This window comes from Myotis davidii, unplaced genomic scaffold (assembly GCF_000327345.1).
Source record: "Myotis davidii unplaced genomic scaffold, ASM32734v1 scaffold271, whole genome shotgun sequence".
Classification (NCBI taxonomy): domain Eukaryota; kingdom Metazoa; phylum Chordata; class Mammalia; order Chiroptera; family Vespertilionidae; genus Myotis; species Myotis davidii.
In genome coordinates, this window is record NW_006284839.1 from 52,707 (window position 1) to 67,150 (window position 14,444).

At 41.8% G+C, this 14,444-nt stretch overlaps 1 protein-coding gene across 4 annotated transcripts in view; it reads right to left on the bottom strand.

Annotated features, from left to right (window-relative positions):
- HELLS (helicase, lymphoid-specific) overlaps positions 1 to 9,106 on the bottom strand; it is a 51,683-nt gene extending 42,577 nt beyond the window's left edge. For 3 of the 4 annotated variants that reach the window (XM_006755079.1, XM_015557903.1, XM_015557908.1), the window contains exons 1-3: positions 9,036 to 9,106; positions 8,483 to 8,604; positions 2,927 to 3,049 (exon numbers count right to left, since the gene is read on the bottom strand). In XM_006755079.1, coding sequence (XP_006755142.1) covers positions 2,927 to 3,049; positions 8,483 to 8,604; positions 9,036 to 9,066 — 276 coding nt within the window. In that variant the 5' untranslated portion in view covers positions 9,067 to 9,106. Of the gene's footprint in view, positions 1 to 2,926; positions 3,050 to 8,482; positions 8,605 to 9,035 lie in introns of those variants that run through there. The other variant, XM_015557912.1, reaches the window with a different exon arrangement.
- Between the last annotated feature and the right edge of the window lie 5,338 nt (positions 9,107 to 14,444).

The following is a 14,444-nucleotide window of genomic DNA, read 5'->3' on the forward strand; positions in this document are numbered from 1 at the left end:
CCAAACGGGGGGGGGGGGGGGGCGCTATCCCTCAGCCCAGCCTGCACCCTCTCCAATATGGGACCCCTCGGACAGTCAGACATCTCTTTTACAATCCAGGACAGCTGGCTCCCACCTGCTCGCCTGCCTGCCTGCCTGATCACCCCCTAAGCACTACCCTGCCAGCCTGATCGACGTCTAATGTTCCCCTGCCGGCCTGATGGCCTCCACCTGCCCTCCCCTGCTGGCCTGATCCCCCCAACTGCCCTCCCCTGCACACCCAGGTGCCCCCAACGGCCCTCCCCTGCAGGCCATCTTGTGGCCACACGGGGGTGGCCATCTTGTGTGCTGGAGTGATGGTCAATTTGCATACCGATCACGACTAATTAGCATATCTGGCCGTGACTGAGGGCATCATGGCCAATTTGCATATTACCCTTTTATTAATATAGATTATTAGTATAGATGGTTTTCAAACAACATACAGCAAAGGACAGTGGACAATGACCAACAGGAAATAAATGAGGTGTGTTTTCTGATGACAGTTTACTGCCTGAAGGCAATTTCCAAGAGTAAATAATGGATGGAGAACCAAAACACAGCTCAGCAATCTGAGATGAGACAGAGTGCTAGCACACCCAGGGTAAAGTAACGGAGAGAAGAGCTACATACAAAGAAAGCTCTGAAGATTAGCAGTCAAGTATTTGCTGGGCACTGATTAGTAAGAGTGTTAAGAATACCAAGGCCAGGAAAAGCCACTAGAAAGAAGCAGCTGCAACAACCTCTGCACTGCTACTGATTAGGAATAGTTTATATTCCTGTCAACCAAGTAAAAAGGCTTCAAGGTTTGTTTTTCTATGTTTCATTTTACCATACAAAGGTTTAAAAGGGGGCTACAAGCAAGGAAAAGAAAAAAACAAAAAACAACAAAAAAAACCCCTGCCAAAACCAGTTTGGCTCAGTGGATGGAACGTCGGCCTGCGGACTGGAAGGTCCCGGGTTCGATTCCGGTCAGGGGCATGTACCTGGGTTGCGGGCATGTCCCCAGTGGGGGATGTGCAGGAGGCAGCTGATCGATGTTTCTCTCTCATCGATGTTTCTGGCTCTCTATCTATCTCTCTTCGTCTCTGTAAAAAAATCAATAAAATATATTAAAAAAAACAAAACAAAACAAAAAACCCTTAGCAAATGTAGTAAGAATAGAACCAGGTAATGCGGATCAGGAGTGTGAGGGTAGAGGTGTCAAGTGATAACCTTAAAGAACTGTATGGGGAAGGAAGTCCCAAAGAAAAAAATTCTTTACCCAGTAAAAATATCGTTCAAAAGTGAAATCAAATTGAAGACTTTTTCAGACACACAAAAGCTAGAAGACCATTATCACCAACAGAAATTGCAGATTAATCTAAATACAGAAAGCAGATCAATGCCTCTCTGGTGATGAAGTGAGGGATGAAGATAGGAAATGAGGTATGGAAGAGAATTAAAAAGGGGCAGGAATTCAGCCATGAAAAAGTATAAAACCTTGCCATTCGTGACAACCATAGATGGACCTTGACGGCAGTATGCTAAGTGAAACAAGTCAGACAGAGAAAGATAAATCCATATGATCTCACTTATGTGTGGAATCTTAAAAAACAAAAACCACATTGATATAAAGAACAGATTGGTAGTTGAGGGGGAGGAGAAAATGGGTGAATAAGGTCAAAAGGTATAAATTTCTAGTTATAAAATAGAATACACTTAATATTGTACTGTATATGTATAAGTTACTAGAAGAGTAAATCTCAAAAGTTCTCGTAGGAAAGAAAATTTTGGCCCTGGCCACCATGGCTCAGTTGGTTGGAGCACTGTCTTATACACTAAAAGGTCATGAGTTCGATTCCTGATCAGTGCACATACCCAGGTTGTGGGTTAATCCCCAGTTGGGGTGTGTATGGCAGGTCGATGAACTTCGGGGTGTGTAACTGCTCAATGAACATATCCTCGGGGGAGGATTAAATGAGAAGGAAGAACATTTTGTTAACTATGTATGGTGATAGATATGAACTAAACTTATTGTGGTGTTCATTTTGCAATATATAAATAGTATGTCATTATGCTGTACACCGGAAACTAATATGTCAATTATACCTCAAAGGGGGACAGGCAGGAATAATTTTTTGCAGTTGATGATTATGTTAATTATCTTACTTGTGGCCTCATGGGTGTATACATATGTAAGTCAAAACTTAGAAAATTATTCATTTTAAGAATGTGCAATTTTGTCCATGTCAGTTATATCTCAATAAAGCAATTAAGAAAGTCAACAACAAAATTCACAATCTCCAATATCCAAAAAAATCACTAGACAGGACAAGTCAGTTAGCAGGTGAATAGAGAATAAATGGTGGTATATTCATTTAATAGACTGTTTCTCGGGAATGAAAAGAATGACCTACTGAGTAAACATAAGTGAATCTCAAAAATATGCTGAGCTAAATAAGCAAGACACAAAGAATATTTACCATACGACTCCATTTATATGAAATTCTAGAAGAAAGAATATTAATATATAGTGACAGAAAACAGAATCAGTGGTGGCTGTCACTGAGGAATAGGGATTACTCAACAAGGGAACTTTTAAAAATGACAGAAATGTTTTTTCATCTTGATTGTGCTGACAGTTACACAAAACTATACTTTGGTCAAAAGTCATCATCAAGCCGAAACCGGTTTGGCTCAGTGGATGGAGCGTCGGCCTGCGGACTGAAGGGTCCCGGGTTCGATTCCGGTCAAGGGCATGTACCTGGGTTGCGGGCACATCCCCAGTGGGAGGTGTGCAGGAGGCAGCTAGTCGATGTTTCTCTCTCATCAATGTTTCCAACTCTCTATCTCTCTCCCTTCCTCTCTGTAAAAAATCAATAAAACATATTAAAAAAAAAAGTCATCATCAATCACATATACATACCTCTAATTGTTGTTGTTCCATTTTAGTCAATAAAAATTTAGAGTAGATATTGCTTTTTTCAAGCAAATGCTGAAGTCTACGGTACCGAATGTCCACGGACTCTCTATCCCAGGACTTGTGAGCCTATCCAAAGGAAAAGCGTCCATAATTATTGTCATACATTGACTTTTTGCATAAGGTGTAACAATACTGGCTAAACAAATGTTCTTTAGATTTAATATACTTCATGTAACTAATGAAAATTTTAAAAGAATATTAAATAATTTACTAAAAAGATTTTATTTTCCAAACCAAAAACTAGAATAGCTGAAAAAATATGATTCTTGGGCTCAACAGGCAATCTGGTAATATGAAAGCATGGATACCAAAATATTGAAATTTCAGACACTGGACATGTAGTTACTGTCATTTACTAAGTTGAGGGTCCCTTTAAAAATACTTGCAATTAAAGTTAGAAAGTATTTAATTTTAGTTGGAATTTAGTGTTTAAAAAATCAAATAAAAAAATTTATATACCAGCCGAAACCGGTTGGCTCAGTGGAGAGAGCTTCGGCCTGCGGACTGAAGGGTCCCAGGTTCGATTCCAGTCAAGGGCATGTACTTGGGTTGCAGGCACTTCCCCAGTGGGGGATGTGCGGGAGGCAGCTGATCAATGTTTCTCTCTCATCGATGTTTCTAACTCTCTATCTCTCGCCCTTCTTCTCTGTAAAAAAATCAATAAAATATATCAAAAAAAATTAATATACCAGTTTTAATCGAAAGAACATTAGAATTACAAAATAATGCCATTGGTGAGGGAATAGAACATTTCAGAATCGTAAAACTGTGTTGTTCAAATATTGGAACGTGTTAAATCTATTGATTTCTTTCAAGCCTTTTCTCTATCCTCCTGCAGCATTGTGTTCCCCAGTTTTCCCCTTTTTAGTTTTCTTTTACTTTATTGTTCACCTCTGTACAACTTCTGATTTCAAAGTTCTACTTTATTGCTTTTTAAATTATTGCATATTACTTTTGCATACCATTTGTTGAGTGATTTCAAAGCATCTACAATAGTGGATTCACAATGATAAATGTTTAATATTTTAAAAGAACAGCACAAGACAGAAAACATAAAGGCAACAAATACTATAGTTCAGTGGCCCACACACTTTTTCTGTGAAAGGCCAAAACATAAATATTTAAATATTTGAGTATCATATGGTTTTTACCACAAATACTCAATTATGCCTTTTTACATAAGAGCAGTCATGTACAGTATGTTAATAATGAACATAACTGTGTTTCAATAGAACTATTTAGTCAATAGGAACAGGTCAAATGCTATTCATAATTTGCCACGCCAGTATAATCTGAATTCAAAGTAAAGCATTATGGGGGCTGAAGTGAAACAATTGAGAGTTGACTTCACCTATTGAAACCAAATATATGACTTCACCTATTGAAACCAACCATCAATTCCACTCCTAAGACAAAGAGTGAGCGAGTGTGTGAGATGGACCTAGGTACCATAATTTAATTAATTTTAATTTAATGGTTAAAGCTTGACCTTATAAATCAGGCACCATTAAATACTGGCTTTTGCATTTCCTAGATCTCTCTAGAACAGCGGTTCTCAACCTGTGGGTTGCAACCCCTTTGGGGGTCGAATGACCCTTTCACAGGGGCCGCCTAAGACTATCAGAAAACACATATATAATTACATATTGTTTTTGTGATTAATCAGTATGCTTTAATTATGTTCAATTTGTAACAATGAACATACATCCTGCATTATCAGATATTTACATTACAATTCATAACAGTAGCAAAATTACAGTTATGAAGTAGCAACAAAAATAATTATGGTTGGGGGGGTCACCACAACATGAGGAACCGTATTAAAGGGTCTCGGCATTAGGAAGGTTGAGAACCACTGCTCTAGAGTTTCTTTCAAAATAAATTTATTCTCTATTACAAAACCAATGACAATAAGACACTTATGGATAAAAATAACCAAAGTAACACATTACACAAAAAATATTTTAAAATCGCCCATTATCTTACCCATGCAGTTAATCTGTTAATACCTTATCAAACTCGATTTTCAGTTCTTTTAAAACAACCTTTTTCTTACTATTACCAATATACTACTGTGATTACCACAGGCAGTCAATGAATGAGGTGGGTCTTACAAATGGGGAGATGAAATTACTTAGGACTTTATAAAATGAATTCTTAAATTTTTAACTTTATATATTTGTTTAAAAATTTAGTGAAAAGTATTCTGGGCTTAATTTACATATATTTGCTAGCTTAAATCCTGTTCACAATAAATTAGCAGCCATTTTTTAAAATTGAAGCTTTAAGGCCGAACCGGTTTGGCCCAGTGGATAGAGCGTAGGCCTGCGGACTCAAGGGTCCTCGGTTTGATTCCGGTCAAGGGCATGTACCCTGGTTGCGGGCACATCCCCAGTGGGGGGGCGTGCAGGAGGCAGCTGACTGATCTCTCTCATCGATGTTTCTAACTCTCTATCCCTTTCCCTTCTTCTCTGTAAAAAATCAATAAAATATATTTTAAAAAAAGACAATATTATTAAAATAAATAAAATTGAAGCTTTAAGATGCCATCATGAACAATTTACAATTAATGTAATTAGAATACTATGCCAATGGTTAACCTTTAAACCCAGTCTTAAATATTTCAAAATAATTTTGCAGCAAATCTTATCATTACTTTTTTAAAAATATATTTTATTGATATTTTACAGAGGGGAAGTGAGAGGGATAGAGAGTTAGAACCATCGATGAGAGAGAAACATTGATCAGCTGCCTCCTACACACCTCCTACTGGGGATGTGCCCACAACCAAAGTACATGCCCTTGACCGGAATTGAACCTGGGACCTTTCAGTCCGCAGGCCGATCTATCCACTGAGCCAAACTGGTTAGGGCTCATTACTTTTTCTTGACTTAACTTTATTATGTTATAGTAAGGTGAGAACCCGGCAGGGAGTGAATCTCGAGTACAGTGAAAGTGTATGCTAACAAGAGACCAAAGGCATCAATAAATTCCCTTTGTCTACCCCACAGTCTCTCCCAACACAACCCTAAATTTGGGGGGTGGGAGGAGTTATATTTCAGTCTACACAATATAAACTATTTTCCTTTTACCTCTCCCAAGATCTCACCTTTTCCCTCCCCCACATCAGCACATTAACTGCTACACTTAAGTATTCTAGACTAACAATGGCTTCTTTCTAAAGGAAATGCAGGTTAAAATCAAAAGAAAATAACTGTAGCACATGAATGTCAAAGTCATTGTCCAGGCTCTTTACAAACATTAAAATCTCCTAAAGCAAAGTAAATGCTTCTCATTAAGACTTAAGCTGGCTCTTCCTCTAGTAAGTATGTTCTTCTAAATATATGCCCATAAATACTGTATTCTCTGGAAAGGAAAAAGATCTTTACTCTTCTACAGTGAGGTTTTTGGCCTCCAAAGACTTGTAGGTAGAGTCTCATTCTTATAACTTTCTCCAAAATCACATAGAAAATAATTTATAAATGTCAAGTGCAAAAATTAATCAAACTAGTTCAATACTTACATAAAAAAACAACATAATAACAATGGAGCATAATACAAGGCTTTTAACAAATTATACCCTTGTATTAGGATTAAAAAGAACTATATGCTTTATTCATGGAAGAACTTAAAGTGGATTAAAAATTGCTATTTTAATTGTATAACTGCTTTTAAAAAAGAGCTAGCTGTACTATACTTATCTCTCAACAACAACAATTCTAAAAAAAGTTTTGAATTGTAAAATGTTCAAAAGTTTAAAAATATCACTGGAAGCAGAAATCATTTTGATTGCTAGTTTCATCAGCTAATACTCATGGTACTAAAATTTTGACAGCTTGTTTTCCAATGTAAAAATGTTTCTTTCTCTTACTATGCATTCTGGGAATGCATTCTTATTGTATTCCTTGAAATGATAGTTCCTTACCCAACAATCTTTGTAAAACTGAAGACACATACTATACAAAAGTGAAGGATTGATCACTCTTACAACATCTGAAGTTGATACTATTTTGGACACTTGTCCCAGGATTCCTCCTGTAAAATGTACCTAATAAGTATATTTATTTCACTTACATAATCTATTATCTGTGTTATGTGATAAATTACAAAATATTCTTTTACCATACTTAGAAATTCAAAAAAATTTACTGATTGCCACAAGCAGAGTCTACAAAAACGAAAGTGATGTGCCCTCAATAAACAAAGTGAGAGTCAAGTAAGTGACTTTAAAAATACTATGGAAATTCAGAGAATGAGGAAAGGTGGTTGGTTCAAGATCAAGCTCCCAATTCTATTAGAACCTGTTAATATATTACCTTAACCGACTCTGGTCAACTATGGATAATCAGAAAGGCGGAGCCTGTTACTGGCATGCAAGTGCAGCATGGTCTGCCATTTACCGGCAGCGGGGACCCAGGTCACCTGTAAGTGCCGGTTTCCTCATCCCGAAAATGAGGCGAGAACAGAACCTACCTCACAGAGTATTTGCCTCTGGAGTCCACCATTTCCCAGGATAAGTGGTTTTGTAATGACATGGAGTTAGTTCAATACTAATGTGTATTGAGATAGGGTTAAGGACAAGAACGCTGGAGCCACACACGGTTCAAATCCGAGCTCCTTAGTGCGTGGCCCCCACCACCTGCTTGGTCTTATGTAAATAGAGGTAGCACACCGTGGGGAGCGCCAGGTAAATCATCGGGAGAAAACAACTTGGCAGGGGGCCGGTCGCAGCTGGTGGCTGGCTACTCTTTTTCTTGCTTATGCAATAATTAAGCAGCAGGGCGGGTCTTTCTTGTCGGAGGGAAATGTATTTCGGAACTGAATTTTCAAGAGGTTAAAAACTTCTTTTAGTCGCCGACAACATAGATACTCTGTACGCGAAAACCACCAGGAGAATAACTTACGGGAAAAGCACACCACACTTTTCCCTGCAGAGTCTCAAGCGGTAGCCCCCCGCAAAGTACCAACAAGCAAGCGGGTCGCTTTCAGTGGTTCTCAACCTTCTGGCCCTTTAAACACAGTCCCTCATGTAGTAACCCAACCATAACATTATTTTCGTTGCTACTTCATAACTGTAATGTTGCTACTGTTATGAATCGTAATGTAAATGTCTGATATGCAGGATGGTCTTAGGCGACCCCGGTGAGAGGGTCGTCCGACTGCCAAAGGGGTCGCGACCCATAGGTTGAGAACCGCTGGCTGAGGTGGCCATCAGCCCTGAAAAAGCACTCCCCATCGACTCTGGGGACATTAAAACGCTAACCCAGCAATGCGAACGGCTCTCACAAGAGAGAGGGGGCCACGCTGGAGGCCGGAACGACCTCCCAGCAGCATCATTCGGAGCACGTGCCAAGGTTCCCCACAGATACGCATCATAAACACACGGAGGAGAGACAGCGAGACCCGCTTAAAAGCTGACGAGGCCGGCTGATCCACGGACCCAGGCCCCCTCGGAGGACGTGCGGGTCACCGCCGGCTCCCGGGCCGACCCCGAGTTACCTTTTCCAGCATCTGCCGCTCCCTCGCCAGCCCCGCCGCCTCCAGCTGCTCTTCCTCCTCCAGCATGGCCGGGGTGATGACCGCGGGCTCCGGCTGGGCGGCCCCGCCGGGGGCGCGGCACCCTAGGAGGGGAGAAGGCTTCCAAGTGGCGATTTTGGAAAGATGACCAACTACTCAACTTCCCTATACGAGCCTTTCTCTCCTTCCCAGACCCATTCGAGGGAAACGCTGGTGACCCGCGGAGAGGCCGGCATCCGCTCGGGAAGAGACGCCCTCCGTCTTCAGTGTCAACAAGTTGCCTGAACCCCCGTTTACAAGTCGGGGCGCTGGGGAAAGAAAATGCGGCTCCCGAGTGTGAAACCCCCCGCGTCGTGCATTACGCGCAATCCCGGGCTCCCTCCACTCACTCCGCACAGCTTCTTCCCCCTCGTTTTCTCCTCAGCCTCTGCCCGGGGTCAGCTCTTCCCCCAAAGCCGGGCTGCAGCTTCCATGCTGCGGTCCCCTCTCCCGGGACGTCGCCGCCCGCGCCCAGAGGAAGGTTCTCCTCACTCACCGTCGCTGCTCGCGGGCTGCTGCGCCGGCATGGCTGCGCACTCTCCGGGGCCAGGTCCCCTCCTCTAGGAAAAAAAAACCCCTCAGCCGCGGCCTGGCCCAGTCCTCTCCACAAATCCCGGCCAAAGAAAAACGCGCGCTTCTCTTTCGCGGGAAAACACCGTCATCTCGCGATACTTCGTGCTCCTCGTCCCGCCCCCGCCCCCAGCGGCGCGAGATTTGGCGCAGAGACTGCACCTGGCTACTGGTTAGCGTTCCCTGGGACCTCCGTCTCTGGCGGCGGGGTCCTGCCGCGGAAGTCGGCGTTTCTTAGCCGCCCTGTGCTTCTGGGCCAGCCTGCCCTCGCGGAGAGCCGCGTCCTCACGCGCCGGGTGGGCCTTCAGTGGCGCTCTTAGCCGTCTGCAAGCACCATCCCGCCCCGGCTGATGGGATGAAACCCCGCCAGCCGCCGATCCTTAGGGCCTAACGGTGGGTGCCCAGGTGAGGGTGTCAAACAAATATTGCCAAGCTCGCCCGCCGTCCGCGCCTCACATTTTGAGTTAAAATTCCCCGAAATAACCAAGAAAAGGGCTCTCTTGTGAGGGGAGAGAAAAATAGTAAATGAAGATGATGGTGGAATTTGAGAAAATTGTTTCAGGATAAGGGGGACCTGGATGCAGTGATATATCGAGCGTTGTGGCCGGTAGGAAAGAGTCAGTGATTCAATACACCAATAATGAGAGGCGCCCACAGGAAAGCGCAGAGCTCCTCTTGTCTGTTTTTTTGTTTTGTTTTTTCAGCCTTCAAGCACGCCCTCCCCCTGTAGTCTGCAGTCCCTTTCTACAAGTTCCTGTTTCCCTTCCCGCCTCAGAATTTGGGGCATGCCTGCCATACCATTTCTGACTCCCAACAACTTCAGTAACTGTATTTGTACAAAGTTGAAGGATTTACAATGCACAGCTATCAGAACCATCTTCAGCAACCTTCACAACACGTGGAGATGAGCAGAGGTTACTTTTATTCCTACATTGTGAAAAAAACTGATATTCAGAGAAAAACTGGCTCACCCAGAAACCTTGCAGTTACTTTTGGATAAAACAGGACTTAAACCCAGTGTTTTAAAAATGTTTTATTGAATTTATTGGGATGATATTGGTTAATAAGATTGTTTCTAATGTATAATTCTATAATACATCATGTGTATATTGTATTGTGTTCACCATCCAAAGTTGTCTTTCTCCTAGTTCAGTATTAAGATAAAATGTAATCTCAATAATTGCTCTTAAATCCTACCTCCTTCTACAGTTAAATAATCAGTCTCACTCTACATAAGACTTTCTTTTAAAAAAATTTTATTTCAGAGAGAGGAAGGGAGAGAGAAACATCAATATGAGAAACATTGATTGGCTGCCTCCCGCATGGGATGGGATGGAACCTGGAACCTGGGCTTGTGCCCTGATCTCAAATCAAACTCCCCACCTTTTGGTGCATGGACAGCGCCCCAACCAACTGAGTCACACCGGCCAGGGCTACATAAGATTTTTGACCTTCACCAAACCATCCTCCAAAATTTCTTCCTCCCTGACTTTTGAAACACTGCTTTTTATGGCTTCCTCTTCTAAAAATCCTTTTCATATTAGTGACTTCACCATCCATCCAATCATAGAAGTGAAAAAAAATCCAAACAAAAGGAACACACACACACACACACAAACTGCTCCCTCTAGCTTAAATTAGATGACTCCACTTTCTGCCTACCTCACAAACTAAACAATATTTACAAGACAGACTTTCAGATTCTCAAAACCAAATTTACAAATCTATCTGCATCTGAACACCTTTTCCACTTTCCCTCCAGTTTTGCTCTGGATCCATCTCCCTACAGCCTATGCAAGGATCTTAGATTACACATTATCCCAGTCTCTATTTAAACCTTTACTGAATACTTTCCATTCACATTTAAATACTCAAAACTCTTCCATCTTAAAAAAGTTAAGAGACAACCTCCTTTATTCCCACCAGCTATTTATTACCTGCTCCATTCCCTTTTACAGTTAGTTAACTTTACAATTATCTACATTAGCAATCTTTAATTCCCCTGCCTCCCACTGATTGTTCAATCACATGTCTGGCCGCCCCACTCAATACACACCCAGGTAAATAAGGAAATCAATGATCTACATCAGCGTTCGCCAACATTTCAGACCTCACGGACCATCAGTGGTCCACAGACCACCAGTTGCCGACCGCTGCTCCAAATATTTCCTTAAACCAGCGGTCGCCAACCTTTCGGACCTCACACTGGCTGGTTGGCGACCGCTGATCTACGTGATGCTAAGTTTAATGGACATCTTTTAGTGCTCATCTCAACCTCATTGCCATATAACACCATCAATCACTCCTTTAGGAAAAACACTTGTTCCTTCTGACACCACATCCTTCTGATTCCTATTTCATTCTCTTCTACTCAACCTTTAAATATTTGAGTTGAGCCCTAGCTGGTTGGCTCAGTAGATAGAGCGTTGGCCTGCGGACTGAAAGGTCCCGGGTTCGATTCTGGTCAAGGGCATGTACCTTAGTTGTGGGCACATCCCCAGTGGCGGGGGGTGGGGTTGGGGTGAGGGTGTACAGGCAGCAGCTGATGGATGTTTCTTATCCGTGTTTCTAACTCTCCCTCTCCCTTTCTCTCTGTAAAAATTCAGTAAAATATATTTTTTAAAAAATAAACATTTGAGTTGAATTTCTGGCTAAGTGCATAATGTCTCTAATAGAAATACTCTAAGTAAAGGGTAAGTTCACTGAGGAATGGCCCAAATAATAGCCTACTCATCCATTTCCATCATGGGTAGTGAGTGCCCAGTACTATATTGGGCACTAGCAATTCAGTGGTTTAAAAACCAAACAAACCAGCGTTTCTGACCTCAGAATTTATGCTGTAGTGTAAACAATACAAAACAACTATAGAAAACAATGTCAGCTAGTGATAATAGATACTGTTACCGGACAGGGGACCTGGCCCTGTGTGGGTTTGCCTAGGGTCGGCCGGTAGTGAGTGGATTCTAGACTTTGTGTAGGAAAAATTCCACAACACAAGTCCAGGTGACGATGAGCGTATGTTTATTAAAGCTGGGGACAGTAAAACATGAAAGGGCCTAGCATAGAAGCAGCAACAGTTAGCACTAGGCTGGGCTGCCTTAGCTCTCTGGGAAGTCAGAGAAAAGAGGGTGTTGAGGACAGGTTCAGGGGATTAGTTTGGGATGAGCTGTTGCTGCCTCTTGTGCTCCCTGGTTGCAAGTCTTGGTGGGGACTCCTAAGAGTTTAGGTTAGGAGATGCATGCCTGTGGGGGAATAAGAGGGAAAAGGGAATGATTTAGGCTGCTTGCCAGAGGGAGAGCGCGTGCTGGTCCTTTGTCTAGGCAGGGGTGGGCAAACTTTTTGACTGGAGGGCCACAATGGGTTCTTAAACTGGACCGGAGGGCCGGAACAAAAGCATGGGTGGAGTGTTTGTGTGAACTAATATAAATTCAAAGTAAACATCATTACATAAAAGGGTACGGTCTTTTTTTTTTTTTTAGTTTTATTCATTTCAAATGGGCCGGATCTGGCCGCAGGCCGTAGTTTGCCCATGGCTGGTAGGATTTTCTTTCTTTTTTGCAGGCAGGAATCCTAGGGGAGGTCTCAGAAAGGTTTTAGCAGAATATTCATCAGTTTTCCAGGTGTGTTCTTTCGGGTCTTGTTCTTTACTGATTGGTCAGTGCCAGGGCAGTGGGTTGTTAAGTCATTGCAGTTGAGGCGGGTAGGGTGGGGAGGTGGTTTGCTCCTTTTCTAGGCCTGGAGCTGTGTGGGTCTGCCTAGGGTCATCCGGTAGTGAGTGGAAAAAACAAACTGAGGCCTAGATGTTTTCTCTAAGGAGGTGACTTTCTATATCTGGCTATAAATTTCTCAGCCAGTTTGTTCAGCTATTTGTCTCAGTTTCCCCATTCCACTTCTCCTGGCTTACTGGCTTGGCTCAATACTATAAGGAAATATGAAGCAGAGTAAGGTCATAAGAATGATAAATGGATATTTACATAAAACTCAACTCTGAGTAAGTGACATTAAGCAGGGACCTGAATGAAAGAGAATATAAGTCATACAAAGACCTAGGCAAAGAACACTTTAGAGGAAACTGCAAGAGTAAAAGTCCTAAGATAGATAGGAGGTTAGCAGATGGAGAAATGACAGTAAATAAATTAGGTCTACAATTGAGTCAATGAGGTTGAGTAGTAGTTGGAATTGTAGAGACAGGCAGAGGCCAGAACAGATAGGACCTTATTGAGCAGGATAAAGAGTGGATTTTTGTTATAAGGAGTGCCACTGGAGGGTCTTAAGCAAGGAAATGATAGGATTTATGATCTTTTCAAAGATCATAAAACATGCCTAATTAAGTTTGATGAGAATTGCTTACTTTTCATGGGTTTCCATAAGTGGCTTTAAAAATAGAATAAGAAATATTAAAACAAAATAATGAGAAATTATCTTATTGCAGCACAATTTGTTTAAAAATCACTTAATATATTAAGAATAGAACACTTTCAAACACTTTCCAGTTTTTCTCAAGTTAGTCTAAACATAGCACTCAAAGCCTTTTACAATCTACAAAGGTTGTAAATACTTCCCTTTCAAAGTTTAAGAATATAGATGCTAAAATTAAAAGCCATGTGATTTAGGTGATAATCAAAATACATCAACTACTTTACAATGTTGATTATCAATACTGCCTAGACCAGAAAAATTTAAAGTTTTACTTTCTGCTTTTATAACACCATTGTGCAGAGTATTATGCCGGCAGATGAGAATGAGAACAAATGTATGTATACACCATTGTTGTCAATTTTATGTATTGAGTCTGTGTTTATCATTTACATTTTTGTTACAAAGTGATTTTCCAAATACATTACAATAGCACAACTCATCTTACCTTAAATAAAATCATGAAACTAATGTTTACTTAAATGTGCAACAAATTAAACACTTTTGCAATGCAATTTTTTGAAAATTCAGATTTCCTTCCTGGGGTTTATTAGAAAATAAACCCAATGCACAGAATGAAATACACACAGTAAAATCTCATTAATTGGAATCAAGGGCAGATCAATATGAATGGTAGAATGTTTAGAAAGAAGTGCAATTTTGCTAACTTCCCAAGCCTGGTAACTTTATTTTGCTTATTAAAATACTAGAGGCCCGGTGCACAAAAATTTGTGCACTCGGGGGAAGGGGGGCGTCCCTCAGCCCGGCCTGTGCCCTCTCACAGTCTGGGACCCCTCCGGAGATAACGCCCTGCTGGCTTAGGCCTGCTCCTGGGTGGCAGAGGGCAGGCCCAATCCCTAGGTGCAACCCCTGGTCGGGCTCAGAGCAGGGCCCCGCCCCCTGTCATGCACAGAGCAGG